We start from the raw sequence: 23,795 nt of genomic DNA, 5'->3' as shown, positions 1-23,795 counted from the left end.
CCCTGCAACAACAGCACTGTCCTTCACCAGTGGACAGTATTCACTCTCTGTCTGCAGGACAGTCTCAGGGCTTCTTAACCAAAAGCCAGGTTCCAGGACTTCTTCAACAAAAGGACTGTCTTTTACCAGTGGACAAATCTGGCAAAACAACATCAAAACAGATAAAGTACCAGCAAAACAGCCATGTCTCCTCAGTCCTTGGCAGCTCAGGGGGCAGGTCTCAAAAGTCCAGGGCAATTCAAAGTGGCCCCCAGCAATTCTCTCAGTCTCTCTCTCTCTCTGCCTCCACAAGGGTGCTGCTTCCAAAAAGTTCTTCTGCCTCTCTCTTGTCTCTCCAAATCTACGTCACCAGCTCCTCCCAGTTCGTTTCTCTCTTTTCACATCAACAAGCCCATCCCACAGGTGGGATTAACAAACTCTGGGTTTTAACACAATCAATTTGAAAACCAAGCCAATACAGGGGAATCTTTATATTCCATTACTATCACAATAGGAAAGGTCTCCTACCAAAGGTGGGTTTTTTTTTTTTAAGCAATTGGGGTTAAGTAACTTGCTCAAGGTTACACGGCCAGGTGTTTCTGGGTGGGTGCTAAGTGTCTGAGCCCGGGATTCGATCTCCAGGTCTTCTCAACACTGGAGCCGGTGCTCTTACTTGCTGTGCTACCTGGCCGCCGCCAAAGGTGGGTTTTAAGCTGAAATTCATCTCATGCTTCCAGTGGCCTAACCCTACCCCAGCATCCATCCTAGCCCTCAGTACCATTTTTTTTTACCATTACCACCCTCCACTGTTACATTCAGTAGAAATGAAATAAACTAAAATTCCACATGAGATTTCTCAACTGTTGTAAGGATTATTCTCCCAAATGTTCTTTTGTTCCAGTTAATATCAGGGTTGGAAAGATTGCTGGTCTGACCCAATGTGCCATTTATTATCTACCTTGTTTTTGGTACCTAGCTATTGAATGTGCCATCCAAGGGACTCAGATCAAACTTTATAGAATCTAAACCATAAAAACTAAACAGAGACAGTGTGATAGAGTTCACTCAGGATTCCACTCCAAATCTTTCACCCTCTTGCTGTGCTTAGAGAAAGTCACATATTTTTTTAAATCCTAGTTTTCCCATCTAAAAAATTGAAACAGTAATTCTCTCTACTCTCTTTACCCTCTCTAGCTCTCCTCTCACACATACAAACCCACTTAAAAGAGATGACATGAGGGGTGGCCAGGTGGCACAATGAGTAAGAGCACCGGCCCCGGCGTCTGGAGACCTGAGATCGGTTCCGGCCTCAGATACTTGGCATCCACACAATATAACTGGCCATGTAACCTTGAGCAAGTTACTTAACCCCAATTGCTTTAAAAAATAAATAACTAAAAGAGATGACATGACAATGAATAAGCAAAGTGCTTAGATTTCCATCAACCTTAAGTTCATAAATGAGTTAATGTGAATGGTATTCCCAGTGAAGTTCAGATTAGTTATTTATAAATGTTACTTTCCTCAAAACAGGGCCATTGTGAAGAGTTGTATAATCCACAATGAGTGATAGAAATGTGAGCTGTTATTCTCATGAACAGTCTCTTACTGTCTTTGTCAGAGGGAAGGGGAAGGCAGAAATTAAGGGGCAATCATGTTTAGATGAAAGATCAACTTCATCATTAATAGATTCAGAGGAGACAGTGCTTTGAAAAAAATGGAAGTGAGGGGTGAAGAAGATGGAATGGGAAAAAAAGAGGATCCAAGTTGAAAGAAAGTGAGAATGATGAGGGGTGAAGGAAGACTCATCTAGATGTGAAGGACCTGGTATGGGAGTAAGATGCAGTACTAGGAATGGAAGAGTATGGAGAAACCAAGAGGAAGATAAATAGGGAAGAAAGGGAATAGACGAATGATGAAAGAATCAAGTGTGGGCCATGGCAGATTGATAAATTCCTGTTCATGGTTAGACTGGACCCTAAATAACTCAATCCTCCAAAAGAGACATGGTTTCATTGTATAGCTACTCTTTCTGCAGATATATTTCACAATCTTTCCGTGCCTTAGTAAGTTGTTGTGTTTGCCCTTCATTTTCAAAGAGGACCATGGCATCAGGGAAATGATGACATGACTTACAGTTGATTTTGATTTGAGTGAGGGGGGGCTGTGCAAGGTTACCAGCCTCACTTACTCCTCCAAAGTCATCTGGGTCCAGTGACCAGATATTCATCAAGATGACTGGAGGTGACCCAGGATGCAGTGGGAGACCCTGGCCCTTTTAGACTAAGGCCTTTTACTTAGAGTGAGTTAATGCCCATTCAGTGAATAGGCCTCTTTAAGAAGTGTGTCAAGGGATGGCCCCTTTAATTAGAAGAAAAGAAAAAAGAAAAAATCAAGCTGGGAGGGGAAGACCCTCAGGGTTTCCTTTCCAAAGAGAAACAGTTATCCTTGACATTCACTGTAAGCCAGGAGGACCCAAAATAGAGCTATTAAGTGGAGTTTGGGCAGGGACCCATTGTGGTACACTCTATGCTCTTCAGAGTGAACTGGGTTTAAGATTTTGTGAAGGAAAAAAAGAGGAAGGAAGGAAGGAAGGAAGGAAGGAAGGAAGGAAGGAAGGAAGGAAGGAAGGAAGGAAGGAAGGAAGGAAGGAAGGAAGGAAGGAATCTAGCCAGTAAATCCCAAGTTAAGTGAGCAGCTTGTGGCTATCAAACTTTGCCTTCCTTTGGAGAGGAGGAGAGGGAGAGGATAAGCTATTACCCAACTAGCTGGGTCCCCATTCAGGCAGCTCAGTTTACTCACAAGTTGTGTTTGTCCTTTGTTTTCAAAGAGGACCATGGCATCAGGGAAACAATGACATGACTTGCAGTTGACTTTGATTTGAATGAGGGAGGGCTGCGCTCACATGCCTTGGTAAAGATACTTCATGAATTACTATGGTCAGAAAATTCATCATCCAGTGGCCAGTTTTCTGGCAATGAGCCTCTCCCAACTCAACCAAACTAGTCTTCAGCATACAAATGCAAAGTACAAAAAAAAGGACCCATGCTCTAAGTCCTTCCAACTTAGTAGGCCCTGCCAGTGCTTATTATCCCCTGATATATCCTTTAAGACCTCAAGATCACCTCCATATCACAATGAGGCTTGACAATAGAACTTTAATTAAAGAAGACAGAAAACTGCTCCAGATATTCTTCTAGTTATTGTAATACAAATAATGTAACTAAGATAGAATCTGCTCAGCTATGGATCAGAATGAAGATTACCACTGGTGTTGTTTCCAGGAACCTTCTGGGGCTCTGATTTGCTAGTAATCATGTTCCCACTATTTGGTATCATGTCATAGTGACTAGAATATTGGACCTACTGTTTGACAATCCTCTGCTTGTTATCAAGCACAAAACTGCCTGCCAAAGGTATTCATCACTGTCATGAAGGAAGTCCAGTGTAAAGTCCAGGTTGAAGAATTGCTTCCTATAGATGCTGTTGTCTGTAGATGATATTGTATGATCACATCTTTGGGGTTCCTGACTGCTACTGGTGTTTTAGTTGTCCCTCTTAACTTTGTGTCATCTGTAAATTTGGTAAGCCTGTTATCTAAATCTTTATCAAAGTTATTAATAAAAATGTTAACTAGCATAGGACCAAGCATAGTTCCCAAGGGTACTCCACTAAAAAGTTTCTTCCTAGCTGATGCCAAAGTGTCAATGCTTACTCTGTAGGCCCAGCCATTGAACCAATATAGAATTCATCTGCTATACTATCAGCTAGCTCATCTCTCATCTTTACCACAAGAGTAGCATAAAAAACTTTATGGTATCCTTTACCAAAATCCAAGTAAATTACACATATGTCTTTCCCTTAACCTCCCAATCCAGTAACCCTATCAAAAAAAGGAAATAAGATTAGCCCATTATAAAAATATTCAGACTGACTGCTCAGTAATCCAACTGCAACAGCCACAGCTTTATTATTGCATAGGAGAAAGAAAGCCGTGAAGGTCATTGCCAGCCATTTGTCACAGTCTGAACATGAAGCTATTAACAATTTCCAGTTTGATTCTGAGTTTAATAATAAGTTTTGGCAGGCCACAAATGCTTGGATGCCCTTCAGAAACTGTTAACTAGTGGTCAGAGCACCAAAGTGAAGTTAGGAGTCTTGGGTTCTGTTCTTGGCCATGACAAACTGACTTTTGTTTTGACCTTAAAGAAGACATTGAAGTCTTAAGTATTCTCCATGACAAAAGAAAGAACAAAGCAGCATCTAGGGGAGGGGAAGTTGAGGGTAGAGAAACCTATATTTTTGTGATGGGGCACAAACAAAAGATAACAGATAGGAATCAAGTCAAGACATCAACAAACATTTATTAAATACCTACTAGGTACCTGGAACTATACAAAGTGCCGAGTATTACAAAGAAAGACAAAAATAGTCTCTGCCCTCAAGGAGCTCACAACCTAATGCACATCCCAGAGGTTGCATTTGGTGTTTACTAAGTATTAAAAGACCTAGATAGGGGCGGCCAGGTAGCACAGCGAGTAAGAGCACCAGCTCCAGTGTTGAGAAGACCTGGAGATCGAATCCCGGGCTCAGACACTTAAGCACCCACCCAGAAATAACTGGCCGTGTAACCTTGAGCAAGTTACTTAACCCCAATTGCTTTAAAAAAAAAAAAAAGACCTAGATAAAGGTCCTTTAGTGTCTTGAGGAGATCCTCTATGGTGGATTCACAAAAAGATATGAGTAATAGTCATGCAGGTTAAGGTTTATTCTGTACTTTTGGGGAGAGGATATCTACACCAGTAAGAGTAACTGAAGTACTCTAATTTTTTTTTTTACATCATGGTGGTCACAGTGATCTGAGATTCATAATTGTGTCACTCTGAAAAGAATTAAGCCTACTGGATTCAATTCTATGACTTAGATTTTATTCTTCCAGGAAAAAAAAAACAACAACAAAATTTTGGTTTAGTAAGAAGGGATCAAAAAAAAGGCTAATTTTAGGGGGCAGCTAGGTGGCACAGTGAATAGAGCATCAGCCCTGGAGTCAGGAGGACCTGAGTTCAAATTTGGCCTCTAACACTTGACACACTAGCTATGTGACCTTGGGCAAGTCATTTAACTCCAATTGCCTTGCCTTACCCCTTCCAAAAAAAGGGGGGGGGGGACCAGCCTATAATGCCCACTGCCATAGCATTAACATATTCTTGGTCTAAAACTAACTTCTGCTGTGAACTGTCCAGTTCTTATAATTTTTTTCCTCCTTAACGTCCTCCAATTCAAAGTTAATTAAAACATCTGGAACATCTGTATGAAATGAAAAGGCTCAACAGCTGGAACATGTCAGAGGGGTTTCCAGGACATGAGGCATGCTCTGGACCTTTCCATCTTAAGTGCACCTCAAAGCACCTGCCTTGCCAACTTGCCCTAGTTATACTATTGTTGGTAACTGTTTTTCCTCAATCCACTTCTTCTATGTGTATGTGAGAACAATTGTACAAGGCTAAGGGCCTTGTTAAGGATGGCTAAGGATGTTAAGGATGGTTCATAATCAACAGGGTACTGTCCACTGACTGATATGAAAGCTAACATAATACATACTGGTTCTGTTTTAGTTATAGGTAGCTGGGTGGTAGGTACCATGGCTAGAGTGCTGAACTGCAGTCTGGAGTACCAGAGTTCTAATCTGGCCTCAGACTACTAGTTGTATGACCCTGGGCAAGTCAGCCTCTGTTAGCTTCAGTTTCCTCATCTATAAAATGGGAATAATTATAGCGCCCACCTCCCAGGATTGTTGTGAGGAACAAAGGAGACAATAATTGTAAAGTGCTTAGACACAGTGCCTGGTATGTAGTAAATACTCTATGAATATTAACAGTCATTATTGTTGTTGTTATTATTTTTTTAAAGTTGGTCTTTATTTTTTTTTTATTTTTGCTTTTTGGAGGGGGGAGGGCAGGGCAATTGGGGTTAAATGACTTGCCCAAGGTCACATGGCTAGTAAGTGTTAAGTGTCTGAGGCTGGATTTGAACTCAGGTACTCCTTACTCCAGGGCCAGTGATCCATTCATTGCACCACCTAGCCATCCCTGTTGTTATTATTATTACTGCATATGAATTAAAGCTTGTCTGGCCTGAGGCTTCCTCTGGTAGATAGTTTAGTTCTTTCAGTGGTTCTTGGACTACTTGAGTTACTTCTGGTTATTATAATACAAATAATGTAACTAAGACAGAGTCTGCTCACCTATGGATCAGAATGAAGATTTCCACAGGTGTTGTTTGCAGGAACCTCCTGGGGCTCTGATTTGCTAGTAATCATGTTTCCATTATTTGGTATCATGTCATAGTGACTAGAATACTGGACCTACTGTTTGACAACCCTCTGGTTATTTTCAAGCTAAACATAAAACTGCCTGCCAAAGGTATTCACCACTGTCATGAAGGAAGTCCAGTGTAAAGTCCAGGTTGAAGAAGATGCTGTTGTGGATGACATTGCATGATTGCATCTTTGGGGTTCCTGACTGTTACTGGTGTTTTAGTTGTCCCTCCTAACTTTGTGTCATCTATAAATGATAAGCATGTCATCTAAATCTTTATCAGAGTTATTAATAAAAATGTCAAGGATGCTAGACTCAATTGGACCTGTCATTTCTTACTAGGGAAAGAGTTAACCTTTTAGTGATATCCTAGGATGCATCACGAAGAGTTGGACACTGAAAATGACAGAGCAATAACAAAGGATTGAATGTGACTATAAAGTAATGACACTGGTTTTCTGGCATGGTTTATGAAAATCTTCCTCATCACTTTATAGTTATAGTAGGTACCTGAATTTCCCAGTGGGTCTATGTCTAGGTGGAGAGGCAATCACTGTATGGGACCAGCTCAGCATGCTCTGTCTTTGGTCATTCCATTTTGCCTAAGCAAATGACTGCTACCCAGTAGACTTGCAGTAATCCAATTGTTGATTTAATAATCAAAATTCAAATATTGCCTATAGCCTCATGCCTTGCTCTGTCTATAGTAAACATTCAAAAACATACTCCTTGCAAGGAATGAGTATATGCTTAGAAGAAGGCTAGAATGCCAATCTTCTGGGAAGACTATGGATGTAAAACAGGGCAGCATTCATTGTGGTGGCTGAGAAAGGATGCTTCAAAGTCAATTACTGATTACTTTATAATCACCATTACCAAGATGCTGCCCACTTGAGTAGTCAAAACAATGAGCAGAAAGGAAATGAATTAATTTCCACCTATCCACTGAACAGAATTCAATTAGTCTAGAAAACACAGTGGAAAAAATCATCAGCTTTTCAAAATATCACAAAGCCCATATTTGAGTACTGAAGTCCAGACAATACTTTCCCCCGGGGCTGAATAAATTTGCTTTTGGATCTAGGAGCCAGCCCTCAAATTTAGAAGTCAGATTCATTTATTTGAGCTTTCAGGGTTTTATGTTTTGATAACAAGCAAATAGTAATAGTTTATAAATGCCATATGTCACCTGTCAATGGTACAAACTCAACACAGCTAAATTCAAGAAGCATTTATTGAGTCTCCTAAATGCAAGATAATGTGCTAAGCACTCTAAGGAAAAAGACATTGTAGTCTAGGGGTGGGGAACCTGGGGCCTTGAGGTCACATTTGGCCTTCTAGGTCCTTGGGTGTGGCCTTTTAACTGAGTCCAGGCTTTACAGAACAAATCCCTTTATTAAGGGGATTTTATCTGAGAAGTTTGGATTCAGGCAGAGGGTAGCACTTGAGGACCTAGAGGGCCACATGTGGTCTCAAGGCCCCAGGTTTCCCACTCCTATAAAATATAGTCTATTGAAGGGATGCAACTTGGTCACAAAGAATATGTGTGCATATTAAATACAAACTATTTGAAGTGACTTCTTTTAACTGTACCACACTCACTGCCTCCAGGCTAGAGCCAAATTGTGAAAGGCTTTAAGTGCCAAACAGGATTTTTTTTATTCTGGAGGCAGAAGGGAAGCCATTGAAACTTCTTGAGCAGCGGAGTGATGTGGTCAGATTCCTGTTTTGAGAATATCAGTTTGGAAGCTCTGTGGAGGATGGATTGGAAGGGGGAGAGACCTTCAAGCAGGACAGGCCTATCATTCCCTACTACTGGGGGAGGCAGAGGCTAGTGGCTCACAGGATTTTAGGAATTCTGAGATGCCAATCAGGTGTCTAAATACAGAATCAATATAGAAAGCCCCTTGGAATGGAGGTCCACCAGGTTTCCTAAGGAGGGTGAGCTGGCCCAGGTTGTGAAATAAGAACAGGTTAAAATGTCAGTGTCAATTAGCAGTGGGTCAAGCCTGTGAGTGACTTTTGTACTTTAAGCCTAGGCAAGATAGAGAGACCTAGTATCAAAAAAAAAGAGAGAAAAGGAACAAAAAGGGAAGGAAGGGAAAGGAAAGGAAGGGGAGGAGAGGGGTGGGACAAGAGGGGAGGGGGTGGAAGGAGAGGGGAGGGGAAGGGAAGGGAGGGGAATGGGGAAAGGAAAGGGAGGGGAGTGAAAGGAATGGAAGGGAAAGAGGGAGAGAAGGGAAAGGAAGGAAAAAGAAAGGGGTGAGACTGGAAATAGAGAGACTGATTAGGAGACTTTTGTAATATTCCAGGTGAGTGTTGAAGATGGACCTGAACTAGGGTGATGGCCAGGTGGGTGGAGAGAAGTGTTCAGATGTGAGAAATGTTGTGGAGGTAGGATGGATAAAACTTGACAATTGATTGAACTTAAAAGGTGAAGAAGACTGAAGAATCCAGGATGTCTCCACGGATATGTATCTTGGAGACTGGAAGTGTCAGAGTATCCTCAACAGAAATAGGAGAAATTAGGAGGAAGGGTGGCTTTAGAGGAAAAGATAATGAGTTCTTTTTGGACATTTGGGGTTTAAGATGCCTATGGGACATCTATGGGACATCTACTTGGGGATGTCCAGTAAGCAGTTAATGATAAACAAAGGAAATAACATTTTAGAGGTCCATAAGAGAATATTTGGTCCCTGGGCTTGTTGGGAGTCTCCCTTCCTTATCATGACCAAATACCTGCTTCTCTATCTTCTGGAGTTATAAATGAATGAATAAATAAAGGATTGAGATCAGGACCTTCAATTTCTCTTTCAAACCAGGAAGGCAGGCTGTTCAGCCCTAGGAACTGCCTAGCTAGCTCCCTACCTCCCTTGCCTAACTAAATCATTGCCCTTTGACTGCCCTCAACTTTATAATTTAAATTTTAACTTTAAGCAAGTGGGCCAGAAGCAGCCAGTTGCTTTCCCTCCCTAATCCAAGCCAGAGGCAGAGATACAGGAGTCCCCTTTTAAAGATCTCAGGGAGAGAAGATGTCACAGACTTTTCAAGTGCTGAATCACAGGTAACTATGCTTTATAGCCCAGTGCTGGGGAGATTTGTGTCACCTACTTCCTATACCACCTGGTTTACCTGGAAAACTCTTTAGAATCTTCTATTTTTTTTTCTTTTTGGAGGGCAGTTGGGGTTAAGTGACTTGCCCAAGGTCACACAGCTTGTTTTGTGTTAAGCGTCTGAGGCCAAATTTGAAATCACATCCTCCTGACTCCATGGCCAGTGTTCTATTCACTGTGCCACCTAGCCACCCCTCTTCTATTTTTTTTAAGAACAATTTTAAAGAGAAAAGGAAATGGAATCCTTCACCTTGATAGGCATCTTTTTTAAGTTTTAAAGGGCCATAACAGTATTTAAGCCATGTGATATGGTAAGTACTGCACCTTCAAACTCCCTGCTGATATAATTGGACCCTTGTGTTCCTTGTATTAATCTAGCACTGGAGGCTTTTTCTGCCTTCCTAAAAAGCATCCTTTAAAATCTTCCCAATGTATGTCCTCAGGGCCTACCTTGCATCTGGTAGGAAATTAGGGGGTCATGTCTTGGGGGGACCACTGATTTTATTTCTTCTCCTTTAGTGACTCATATGTGCCCATTTAAGAGATAACAGGGAGAGAGTAAGACTAAGAGGGATAATCTGCCTATTAAAGACTGAAGGTTGGAATAGCATTCCACAGGGTTTCTACTACAGATAATAGTCTAGCCCAACTTTGCAAGTACTCCCCAAAAATGGTTTGGCCCACCAAAATTTCTTTGTTCTACAACATGTGTATATTCTTTAGCCCCAAGCTGGCCTTGCCCATACAACCATCTAGACACCCTTTATGCTCAGATGCCCTGCCTCACACATGGAGTTATGTTTTCATATCTTATTGTTATAGATGATGCAACCAGGTGATCCACTCTTAGGACTTAAAAAAATTGATTAACTTCAATTCTGTTTTCTTAGGCTCTTGAGCTTCATGATCTCATCCTCTTAAGGGGGAAAAAGCTTGTTTGGTTTTAAGTTGAGGCACAAACAATTTTTGTGGTTGGCCTATTCTTAGCTTAGATTCCTATTGAAAAGAATTTCTACAAGTTCTCTCAATCTCTCATAACGTTACAATCAGGTAAACATTTCCGAAACCAGACCTAAATCTTTCCCAAGGCAGTTTTTATAGACTTATAGACTAAGTAGAGATGAAGAGCTATTCATTCTCTTCTTTATAATTGTGTGTGTGTATGTGTTTCTGGATAAGTCATTCTTATCCCAATATTAGGAGCTCCAGTTGGTAAAACTTAACCTGTTTTCCAATTGCATAGCCATTTCCATTTCAGTCTGGTCCTATCCCAAAAAGGAATACTAAAGCTATGTCTTTATAGTGCCAGTCTCTGAAATGTTTACAAATAAACAAGTAAACTGCATGTGAGTATACAGGCAATGAAAGTACAAACCAAAGAATTAATTTCACTGCCTACATTTTATTACAAGTACACAACTGACATTTATGTAATGCTTTAAGGTTTAAAAAGATTTTATTATACATCATTTCAATTTTGTTTTAACTTTTGTTTTTAATTTAATTTTTAAATTTGTTTTTCCTCAATTACATATACAACCAATTTTTAAAATTAATTTTTTGAAATTCTGAGTTCCAAATTCTCCCCCTTTCTCCCCTCTTCTCTCCTTGAGAAAGGAAGCAATTTGATAAAAATTATACATATATTTAATTTCATTTTAACTTCAAAACAGTCTGAAATGGGTCTCTCTGACTCTACAGAAAGTTCTACCTATTTCCCTAAGATGTCTTTCAAACAAAAGAAGTTTTGACATTGATTCTTTCCAGGGAAAATCTCATTGGCCTCTATTAGGAGCCTTTTTCTTAATTCAGTCAAGAAATTCTCTATGATAAATAGAAAGTTGGTAGAATGAATGTGTAAGGATGTTTAAGTATTTATAGCAATGAATAAAGGATTGAGTGCCAAGACAGAAGTTAGAGAACAAAATATGTGTAGTTCAGAGAAATCATGACAGAACCATGAGACAGAGTAGGAAGGAAGAGTAAGTCTAAAAATGCCTACTCTTTTAAGGCTACAAAGACTACTAGATTTAGTGAAAGTGAATAATTACTGGCTCCTTGCTTTAAGGAAATTAGGACAATATTCATAGGAATTTCCCCAGAGAAGGATAAATGAACAAATGTTCATATTAAATACAGACTATGTGCCAGGTACTATGCTTATACAGAGATAAAAATGAAACTATTTCTGCTCTCAAGGAGCTTACAGTCTATTAGGGATACAACATATGCATATATCATGGATATAAATAAGGTGATAATAACAATAGGTAGAATTTATGTAGCTCTTTGAGGTTTTCAAAGCAATTTATACATTATTTCATCTGATCTCTTGTAATTTAGGGTAGAATGACACCAGCAGTTGAGGGCAAGAATTCAGAAATTCAGTAAACATTTATTAAGTGCCTACTGTGTGGCTGGCCCTCTGCTAAGCATTAGATATACCAAGAAAAGTAAAATACTGTCCTTGCCTTCAAGGAATTTATAATCTACTGGGGGGATAACATACAAATATATTATATGTATATATGTCCAAACATACAAAGCAAGCTAAATACAGGATAAATAGGAAATGATTAACAGAAGGAAGCCCTTGGAATTAAGAGAAGTTAGGGAAGTCTTCCTGTAGGAGGTAGGATTTTAGTTGGAATTTAAAGAAAGCCAAGGAGGTCAGTAATTGGAGTGGAGGATAGAGAGTATTCCAGGGATGGCAGCCAGCCAGAGAGAATGCCCAGAGCTAAGAGAAGGAATGTCTTATTTGAGGAACAGCCAAGAAGTCAGTGTAACTATCATAAATCAAAGAGTGTTGCACAGTAAGATGTAAGAATACTTTAAAGGGTAGGAGGGGGCTAGTTTATGAAGGGCTTTGAATGCCAAATAAACCATTTTGTATTTTTACCAAAGGCAATGGGAAGCCACTTGAGTTTATTGAGCAGGGAGTGTGACATGATCTGACTTTTGGAAAATCACTTCAATGGCTGAATGGAGAATGGAGTAGAGTAGGGAAAGACATAAGACAGGCAGACACACCAGCAGCCTATTGATCTGAGGCCTGTTGGTTACCTTCAATCTGGATTAGCACATCTGCCAAGGGTATGGCCACTGTACATGCTACAGTTTCTTGGAACCACAGGTAAGAGTTGGGTAAATCAAGTGGACACCAATGGTAGATGAGCAGCTATGAAAAGGACTCAGGAAGCCCTCACACCAGAGGTGCTAATCTTCAAGGTATGAGGTGGTGAGGGCTTGCATCAGAGTGGTGGTAGTGACAGAGGAGAAAAGGAAATGGACTGGAGAGATTTTGTGAAGGCAAAATCAATAAGCAATAGATTGGACATGGGAGGCAAGAGATAGAGAGGGATACAGGATGACTCCTAGATTGTGAGCCTGAGGGCCTGGGAGGGTGGTGTGATCCTCCACTATAATAGGAAAATTAGGAGGACAGTAGGGTTTGGGGGAAAGATAATGAATTCTGTTTTGGACATATTGAGTTTGAGATGTCTACCAGGCATCCAGCTTGACATATCTGAAAGGTGGTTGGAGATACAAGATTGGAAGTCAGCAAAGAGTTTGTTTCCTGTAGAATATGGTGATTGGACTAAAGTTTGAAGGAAGTAAGAGGTGGAGGTAAAGGGAGACTATTCCAAGTATGGAACAGAGTCATTATAAAGATACAGACTGGAGATGGAATGTGGTATGTGAAGAACAGCAAAAAGACCAGTTTAGCTAGACTGTAGAGTACAGGAAAGAGAGTAAGGTTGGCAAGGCATATCAGGGATATGTTGTGAAGGGCATCCCAAACTAAACAGATTTTTTTTTTATCCTAAAAGCAATAGGGAGCTGCTGGAATTTGCTGAGTAGGGGAGTGACATGGTCAAACCTTTACTTAAGGAAACTTTGACAGCTGTGTACAGAGAGGACAGATTGGAATAGGGAGACTCTTGAGACAATTAGGAAGCCATTGAGACAGTCCTGGTGAGAGGTGATGAGGGCCTAAACTAAGATGGTTGCTGTGTGAGTAATAAGAAGAGGGCATGTGGGAGAGATATTGTGGAGAGAGAAAAGGCAAGATTTGAGAAAATGCCATCGGATTTGGCAATTAAGATGTCACTGGTACCTCTTGGGAATGTAATTGGAAAGGTACATCATCGCTTTCCTAACCTCCATGGAAATGATGAGTCTCAGTGGAGAGTCACTAACTTCTAGCTTTACATAAGTCCAAGATGAAAGATCTAGGTAGCACCATAGCCCTGTTAGCCTGGTAAATTTCTAAGCAGTGAAAGCATCAAGAAGAGAGATCTGCCCCCTCAATATTCTAAATCAAGAAAACTGAAGAGCTCATTAAAAGTGGATCCTATTTGTTTGGACAAAGGGTAGTAACCCTTAAGGGGTTATTGGATTTCAGAATGCCATGCAGGAGAAGCTGACTTCATTGTCTTTAACAGAATAACACTTTCAGTGTAGCACTGTTTATTGGAAATTCCCCTGGGTTCTAGATAATGACAATTAGGAGATGTGGGATTTGTTCCCAACACCCCCAAGAAGAAGCTCTATGGTACTAAGCCATTCAGTTCAACTACTATTTGTTAATAAATACCACCCATGAGTAAGGTAATGTTCTAGGTGATAGAAATAGTCAAATTGTACAGGAATTACCTCTGCCGGGAAGTCTAAAACTTTGCAGATAAGTCTTAGAGAATTGTCAAGGGCTCAGTGACAGTAAGGGTCTTGGTCATGGTCACCTGGCTAGTAGGTATCTGAGGAGGGATTTGAAATCTGTCCTTCCTGACTGATACCCAGCATTCTATCCACTACTTCTGAGATAACACATACAAAGAAGGAATAGTCCCTGTCCTCAAGAAGTTTATATTCTACTGAGATTACTTTCACCTAATTTATTTGTGTCTTATATTTGCCCTCTGTACCATAAAAATAATAGATATATATTTATTAAGCATATCTTAATAAATCTATTATATACACATCTTTATATATGTGATTATATAGTATGTGTATGGTACATATATAGTATATGTATATAGATATACAAATATATCCTATATATACATGCACACATGTATATGTATGTATATGTGTAAATGGGTATGTGCACACACACACACCCATACACACATATTTCTAGTTCTAGGTTCTCTCTTGAGTTTCATTGATGTTTCACCAACTGCTTATTGGAAATTGCAAATTGAATGTTACATAGATATCTCAAATCCAACATGTCAGAAACAGAACACATTATCTTTGCCCCAAAATCCTTCCTTCTTCTGAACTTCTCTTTTTCTGTCCAGGGCATGACCATACAGAACTCAGGTAGTAGCTGCATGAGTAGAGAGAACGAGACAGATGTGAAGATGCTGTGAATGTAGAAATGACAAGCTATGGCAATTGGTTGTTATCTGTGAGGTTTACAACTTCAGTATCAGCCTCAGCTCCTCACTCTTCCTCAACTAATATCGCATCAGTTGCCAAATCTTGTTTATTCCTTCAGAACATCTCTCACATCTGCTCCCTTCTCTTTACTCACACAATTAACACCCAAATTCAGGACCACAGGACCTCTTGCCTGCAGTATTGTAGTAACCTAATTGATCTCCCTACTTCAAGTCTCTCCCCAATCTAATCTACCCTCCTCCACCCAGTTTCTCCCACTCAATAAATTCCAATGGTTTCTGACTTTAGGATCAAACATAATCTCTTTTGTGTCATTGAAAATTCTTCATAATATGACCCTGACTACCATTCCCATTTTATTCTCCATTGCTCACATCTTGTAGAACAACCAAATTGAATTTTTTTTGTTCTTCCTTGAATAAGACCTCCATCTCCCAACTCTGTATCTTTGCATTGACTGTCTCCCATGCCTGGAATCCACTCCCTCTTCACTTCCATCTTTTGGAGTCTCTGCCTTCAAGACTTTGTCTAACCTTCTAAATCAGGGCTCACTTTATCTCCCTATCTTCTGTCTCCCCTCCAAATTACTTTCTAATTATTTTGTATACTTATATTCTCTACTTGTCCCACCTTATAAAAGAATGTAAGTTCCTTGAGGTCAAGAACTGTTCAATTTTTGTCTTTGTATCTTCTGTTCCTAGCACATTACATGGCACATAATAGGCACTTTGAGATGGTTGTTGATTGATTAATTGATTGAACATGGCTAGGTATCAGTCTATTCTACCTCACTGAGAAGATGAAAAGATAAAATAGATGAATCATATTATTTAGAAAGTGCCTGATATTATAGGGGAGGGAGGAGCATGTTTCCTGAAAATAGGAAGGTGCTGATTTATTTGTACATACTCAAAACATCTCTGCCCTATGCAATTCCACAGAATTACATTTATATATTCTTAATATATTCTATAAACCTGTGACTTTCTTATTCTGAGGTATATAATAACTAGCTACAAAAGTACTTTACATACTTTAATGCACTATATATGTCAACTACTATCATTATTATTAGGCTCAGAATACTTGGGTTAGGGAATAGTGGGGAAGATGGTGGGCAAGAGCAATGGTCAGTGAAGGAGGGGTCAGGGTAAGAGCTGGATCAGTATGAATGTAATAGTTTAGAGCCTAAGGAATCTAAATAATCTAGGGTCTCCTAAGAAGCCCAGAAGCCCTAAAGGAAATGGTTTATGGTTACTAGACAGTCACTTTGAGAAAAAGAAAGCATAAATTATGGATCTTACAGTGCTGACCTTTAGTAACACTCAAAGATTGTGTATTAGTTGGCTCTCTCTACTATCCCTCTACAATTCAGGCATCTGAGAACACACACACACACACACACCAGTGAAGAGCCTCATCTTGAAAATTATAACTAAAAATATGATAGGAAAAAAGCATGCTGGGGAACCTTGATTGTTTCAGCAGCTAAGAACCATCCTAGTGGACAAGAGTAACAGACAGATAATCAATGAATCAAGCAATGAACAAGCATTTATTAAGTACTTAATATGTGCCAGGCACTGTTCTAGATGATGGTAAAATAAAGACAAAATAAAAAACAGGTCCTGTCCTCAAGTAGCTTATATATAGTCTAGCCAGGGAGAAAATGTGTACATATACTGTACAAATAAAATATACACAGGGTGATTTTGAGGGAAAGGCACTAGTAGCTTGGGCAGGAGTGGGGTGGGGGATGGGGGTGGGAGCAATCTGGAAGGGCTTCATGTAGCACTTTACTTTAGCATTAAAAGAAACTAGAGATTCTGAGTGATGAAAGTGAGTAGAGAGCACATTCCAGCCTTAGGGAACAGTTAGGGTAAAGGCACACACAATGGTAGAAAATGTATTGCCCTGTGTGAGGAACAGCAAGAATCTCAATTTGCTTGGATCACAGTGACCATAGAGGGAAGCAGTAGATAATAAGGAAGGAAATGTCGAATGGGAACAAGTTGCAAAAGGCTCCAAATGCCAAACTGTTTATATTTGATTCTTCAGGTAATGGAGAGCCACAGTAATTATCATGTAGGGGAATGACATCATAAAATGCCATATGTACACTTTGAATATCTATCTCTTCTCACTCCAGGATATATCAAGCTTCAGTGGAGTTCACCATGTAGATTTTTGGTTAAGAAAGAACCCAGGGTTTTGTCATAGCAAGAAATGTATAACATAGGACACTTCATCCCACTATTACATGTATTCATGGTGGCAGGGCAGGGTAAACAGACTGAGTTTGCAATAAAATTCCCACTTTTCATTGATTCATTTCCTTGTGGTACAGAATGGGTTGGATTAAACTCTTTGTTTAATGACAGGAGAGGTATCTGGAAGGTTTGGAGAATCTCAGCTTTATTGCAAAAAAAAAATAATAACGGCAGATAGTCTTTGGACATGAGAATGAATGGATATGATAGACACTACTCTCTCTAAGATGGGATAAATGAAGTCCTGGTTAAAAGCAGAAAAAATAGACTAGAAGATAATATGATATCTTTTATAGCTTTAGGACACCATTAAAAAAAACTATACAGATGAACATCTCAGCTTCCTTTGACCTAGAGTAAGTAGATTGTGTCTTCATTGAAGGAATATTTTTAAAGGTCCTCCTTGTGCATTCAAAATCAGATCCAGAACATGCCACTTCACAATTCCTGTCCCATAACTTGGCATAAAAAAGACCTGTGGTGCTAGGTACCAAGAAGCCTACAGGGCTCTTATCCTTGGTGACAAATGTCCCCAGAGATTGGGCGCTGCCCTGTGGGCTTCCTGTAAACTTAGGCTTAGACAGGGGGAGAGAATAGACAGGAAAAGGATGAAAAATAGAAGGAAAAATCACTGGGCTAAGTATCACCAATTAGCTCTGAGTAAGAAGCTCAGTTCCCTTAGCTTCCTTCCCTAGAAAAGGAAGGGTTCAGATAAACTGATCTTGAAGAACCTTTCCAGCTATAGCAGTCTCAAGTTCTATAGTGACACCTGGTGGATAAATACAGCTAAGAATCCAGAATTTGGCCTCAACTGGCTGCACAAACATGGAAAAGTCACCTTGTTTTTTCCCCGGACCTTTTCCCAGATCAAATGAGATAACAGGTTAAAAGTATATCAGAAAGCTTTAAAGCATTATCTAAATTTCAGTTATCAATACTTTTATGAATTGATACCTTATAAAATTCTGGAAGGTGTCATATACATCTTTGGCCCATTTTACAAATGGCAAAATATACTAGGGCACTGTTGGGTCAAGTATTATTTCTTGGTCAAAGGGAAAACAGAATTGGATTTGGCCTTCTCAGCTTAAATTTGGTCCTAGAACTACACAGATGCCATTTGTTACTTAATTGCAGTCACAACATTTGGTTTTAATCTCTTTTCATCTAACATTATCATCATTAGCTTTACTGGTGTCATTATCATAAAAAAAAGTATTTACAGTAAAATCTCAATTCTCCATTCTGATATAAGGAAGCTGTGGCACATATAATTCAAAAAAGCAAGTATATAACAATAAAAATGTATAAGTAGTTTAGTAATATATTTTATTTACATTTGACTGGATGAGTCTAATGTTGTGGGGAGAATCACATCACTTCTGATGAAATAATGAAACTGTGAAGACTTAACCAGATATAGTCATCAGTCAATTAGTAAATATTTATTAAAGCCCTATTATGTGCCAGGCATTGTTCTAAGTGCTGGGGAAGCAGAAAGAGGCAAAAGATAATCTCTGCCCCCAAGGAGTTCACAATCTAATGAGAGAGACAATAAGCAAACAAATATATAAAAACAAGCTAAATTTAGGATAAAAAGAAAATAATTAACAGAGGAAAGGAATAGATTTAAGAGGGGTTGGGAAAAGTTTCCTGTAGAAGATGGGATTTTAGTTAGTACTTGAAGGAAAGAAGCTAGGGTATAGGGAAGCCAGGCAGAGATGTTGAGGGAGAGCATTCCAGGCATGGGGAACAACCAGAGAAAATTCCCAGAGTGAAGAGATTCTGTTCCTTATTTGAAGAACAACCAAGAGGTCAGTATCACTAGATCAAAGAGTATATTTCTGGGAGTAAGGTATAGGAGGACTGGAAAAGAAGGAGGGGACTAGATTATGAAGGGCTTTGAATGCCAAATAAGAGATTTTGTATTTTATCAACAAGCATTTATTAAGCCAAGCACTATGCTGTCTGTTGTATGGGGACCAGCCTAGCTAAGTTTGGAGTAGCTAATCAACTGATCAGTCAACAAGCATGCATTCAACATCTGTTATATGCCCAGCACTGTCTTAGGCACTGGGGATACAAAGGCAAAAGTGAAACAATCCCCGCCTCCCCTCAAGAACCTTATAGTCTATTAAGGAAGCTATCATGTATATATAGAATAGGGTTCTTAACCTGGGGTCCACGAATTTAAAAAAAATATTTTGATAACTATATTTCAATATAGTTTACTTTGTAATCCTATGTATTTTATTTTATACATTTAAAAACATTATTCTGAGAAGGGGTCCACAGGCTTCACTGGATCAGCTGCCAAAGGGATATATAACTCCCAAATAGTTAAGAACCCACGACATAAAAATAGATACAAAATGACTACAAGGAAATTTGAGAGAGTGAATAGCCACTAACCTCAGGGAAAGTGGGGTAGGGGGGGTGAGCAAGAGAAGTCATAGGTAGAAGATGGTACTTGCAGTGAAAGGTGAAAGAAATAGGATTCTCATCACCAGGTTAGCTGCATGCCAGTTGTTTGTCCTTCATTCTTGAAGAGGATCAATGACATCAAGAAGGTCTTGTAAGTGAATTGAATTAAGTGAGGAAGAGCTGTGCAAAGTTACCAGACTCATTCTCTACTCTAGAGCCATCTGGGTCCAGTGGCAAGATATAGACCAGGATGACTGGAGATGGCCCCAGATGCAGTGGGAGATTTTGGCCTTTTTAAGCTAAGGTCAGAGTTTGTCTGAGGCAACACCCATTCAGTAATCAAGGTTAGGGAAGAAATGAAGAAAAAAAAAAAGGCCTCTTTTACCTAGTAAGAAAAATAAATCAATCTGGAAGGGAAGACCCTCAGGGTTTCTGGTCAAAACAGAAACGATCGCTATTTACACTCATTCTGAACCATCCATGACCCAGACTATGACCAAGTGAGGCTTGGACTGGGACCTATCTTTGGCCAATCACTGAAAGTCAGAGTGATTTGGGTTTAAGGAATGGTCACTCCTTAATGGTAGCTCCATTTGAATCCCAGTGTGTTTTTATCAAAGCCTGGTTTTCCAATTTCAAGAAATCATAAATGAAACTACATGAGACAAAAGAATTAATTGGCTTACTTCGTTGTTGGTTTGTTTTGTTTTGTTTTTAGTATGGTGGAATAAATAAGTAGAGAAGAGAAAAAAAGAAATCTAACCCGTAAGCCCCAAAATATCTTTCAGAAATAAAAATTTATATTCCTTTGGGCAGAGTATACATAAGAAAGGGTATGATTCCTTGTGTGGATAGAGGGAGAAGGAAGGAAGGAAGGAAGGAAGGAAGGAAGGAAGGAAGGAAGGAAGGAAGGAAGGAAGGAAGGAAGGAAGGAAGGAAGGAAGGAAAGATTGAATATCCATAGTAAGGGGTAGGGAGTGGGCAGACTCAGGTGACTGGGAACTCTTTGATTGGAAGAAGGATGGTATAGCAACCCACTTGGCTGAAACACAAAACTATAGCCAGGTCCCCATTAGTGAGAATAATAACTCCCATGAAGCGGTCACATTATTTGAATTCACATTGCATACATCCATTGGTCTAGAACAAACTACAATATTTTACATAATTAGCATTTCAAATAGTGCTAATTCAAATATATGTGACCTCTCCAGGGCAGAAAGGAAGGAAGCAAGCATTTTACTAAACATTTACTTTGTGCCAAGTCCTGTACTAAGTGCTTTACAATTTCTAGCTCTTTTATTCCTCTTAACAACCCTGAGAGGAAGGGGCTATTATTACCCCCTTTTTGTCGTTGAGGAAACTGAAGCAGAGATTAAGTGATTTACCCAGGGTCACACAGTTTCTGAGGATAGATTTGAACTCAGATCTTCCTGACTCTAGGCCAGTTCTCTATCTACTTCACTGCCATTATTGGAATTAATTGGGACCTAGGTGTAGGTTCTGAGAAAGTTTATCAAGTTTCATTTGATTTAGTTGCAAATCTCTTGTAAGTAGAATGAATGCTAAGCAGAAATAGTCCGAGAGGCAAAGTTGACTGGGTTTCTTCTGCATAATAATTGACCTAAAAGGAGCAGATTCCTTCACCATAGGGATCTGAAGGAGATGTACAAGTGGCTGCTGGAGGGAGAGGCTAGTCAGAACCACAGCTGGCACCTATGTAGAAAAGGAATGATATGTTATCTCTTTGGTACTAATTAAATACATGATCACATAGCACCTGTTATATGAAGGGATGATTTATAGAATGACTTAAAAGCCAGGGTTCAAGAGAATACTAAAATAGTATGGACCTGGAGACTGAATATGCATCTGTCTTGCAAGGACCAGTCTAGCTTAGTTTAGAAAGGCTTATCACCAGGTTGGCCACATGGCAAAATTCTCATCCGCAATTCCCGAAAACTGCCTCCTAAATTGTGGTTGTGATCTTATGTTGGAGGGATAATCCATTCTGACAAAATCACAGATCCTTGGAGTAATAAAGTTGTTTATCAGTAATGCCAAAGGTAGTGGAGAGGTTATGTAAGACCAGTATGGAAAAAATTGTGGCAGAAGGAAGTTCCTTAGAGCTCTTGTAAAGATATAGTTAGTGTGGTTGACAGAAAGGAACCCAGATTCATGGCAGTCTAGAAAACAGTTATTTGATTATAAAATTTATCTTCTCCATTGAACTGTCCTGATCCACTATGGTGAAAAATTACAATACTAGATCTGGCTTCATTTTGATAGAAAAAGTAAGTGTTAAAAAGGGTGATGGGAAAGGGATAGTCTTTTCTATCCTTGAGAAATCCAACTACTAGCAATGGCAAGGCCAAGACATACTATGAAACAAAAGTCGAGACACATCCCTCTACACAACAGGTACTACATGACCTTGCATTTAATTGGGACCAATAAGACAGCATATCATTTCTTTTCTACATAGGTACCAGCATCCATCTTCCCACCAACCGTCACTAACTCTTGCTGCTACTTTTACTGATATTTTTTTTTTGAGACAAAGTACCCTAATCTCCAGGGCAGCTAGGTGGTGTAGTGGATAGAGGACCAGCCCTGGAGTCAGGAGGGCCTGAGTCCAAATTTAGCCTCAGATACTTAACTAGCTGTGTGACCCTGGGCATGTCACTTAACTCTGTTTGCCTCAGTTCCTCATATGTAAAATGAGCTGGAGAAGGAAATGGCAAACTACTCTAGTGAATTTGCCAAGAAAACCTCGGGGTGATGGAGAGTCAACTGAGAAGACTCAGCAACGACCAACCCTAATCTCTGAGTAAGGATCTCCAACTAAGGGAGGCCGGCGCGTATACTAAACAATACAAAGATACCAAAAGAAAGAAACGCTATCAGCTGAGGAGCCAGGCAGAGCGGAGCTGATTGGGTGGCTCGCTCGGCTCGCTCGGCTCTCGCTCGCTGCTCCGGTGCTCTGACTGTGTGGCTCTGTGTCTTTTGTCTCCGCCAGGTGTCTCCTCTGCGACCTCCCTGATGTCCCTGGCTTGGGTGCTAGCCTCCTATCACAAGCTGCTCCGGGACTCCAGGGACGACAAGAAGAGCGTGAGCTACCGAGGGGCCCTCGTCCACCTCTTCTGGCGGCTCTTCACCATCTCATCCAGAGTCCTCTCCTTCGCCCTCTTTGCTTCCATCTTCCAGCTCTACTTTGGGATCTTTGTCGTGGTTCACTGGTGCGCCATGGCCTTCTGGATCATCCATGGCGGGACAGACTTCTGCATGTCCAAGTGGGAGGAGATCCTCTTCAACATGGTGGTAGGGATTGTGTACATTTTCTGCTGGTTTAACGTCAAGGAAGGGCGGACTCGCTATCGAATGTTTGCATATTACACGGTAGTCTTGACAGAGAATGCTGCCTTGACGTTGCTCTGGTATTTTTACAGAAACCCCGAGACTACTGACTCCTATGCCGTGCCAGCACTGTGTGGTGTCTTTCTTAGCTTTGTGGCTGGGATAGCTCTGATGCTCTTATACTATGGCGTGTTGCATCCCATGGGGCCACGCGCTAAGATCTTTGCCAGCTCCTGTTGCGCCGAGCTGCTCTGGGGCATCCCTTTGCCCCCCGACGTTGAGCCCATGGCGCCTCAGACCCCTGGGTACCGGGGGACCCAGGTCACGCCCACCAGAGCCGTCACGGAACAACAGGAGGATCTCACGGCTGACACTTGCTTGCCCGTTTTTCAAGTGAGACCCATGGGGCCCTCCACCCCCTCGGGGCGTCCTTACCATCCAGAAGGGCCCCTCATTAAGATTGACATGCCCAGAAAGAGATACCCTGCATGGGATGCCCATTTTGTAGACAGGAGGTTGAGAAGGACTATCAACATTCTGCAGTATGTCACTCCCACAGCTGTAGGCATTCGGTATCGAGATGGACCGCTCCTCTATGAGTTGTTACAGTATGAGTCTTCACTTTAAAAGCTCCATAACCCAAGTTGAGAGGGGAACCTTTAAGTTTTGTTTACGGCCAACACCGCTCACAAGAAAAACACTACCACCACCACCACCACCACCACCACCACCACCACAAAAAATAAAACAAAAAAAACCCTTCAGATAAGCTTTCTTTCCAGTTGCTGTATGTATACAAAGATATTCTCTATGTTTTGTAAGTAAAAACAAAAAGAAAAACCTTTCTTTTGATTTTTACACACGAGAAACAGTATTGAAACATCCACACTATGTATGATCCATAGGTGGAAAAGGCGGAGTTGTCT

The 23,795-nt window shown here is 40.3% G+C and overlaps 1 protein-coding gene across 1 annotated transcript in view; it reads left to right on the top strand.

Moving 5' to 3' along the window:
• Window positions 1-23,496, top strand: part of LOC138152194 (XK-related protein 6-like) — a 68,026-nt gene extending 44,530 nt beyond the window's left edge. The window contains exon 3 of the mRNA XM_069075970.1: window positions 22,532-23,496. Coding sequence (XP_068932071.1) covers window positions 22,532-23,496 — 965 coding nt within the window. The remainder of the gene's footprint in view (window positions 1-22,531) is intronic.
• The last annotated feature ends 299 nt before the right edge of the window (window positions 23,497-23,795 follow it).

Source organism: Petaurus breviceps, unplaced genomic scaffold (assembly GCF_028583685.1).
Source record: "Petaurus breviceps papuanus isolate PSGF00001 unplaced genomic scaffold, PetGlider_PUasm1.0 90919, whole genome shotgun sequence".
NCBI classification, from domain to species: domain Eukaryota; kingdom Metazoa; phylum Chordata; class Mammalia; order Diprotodontia; family Petauridae; genus Petaurus; species Petaurus breviceps.
This window is presented reverse-complemented; position numbering and strand designations above follow the sequence as displayed.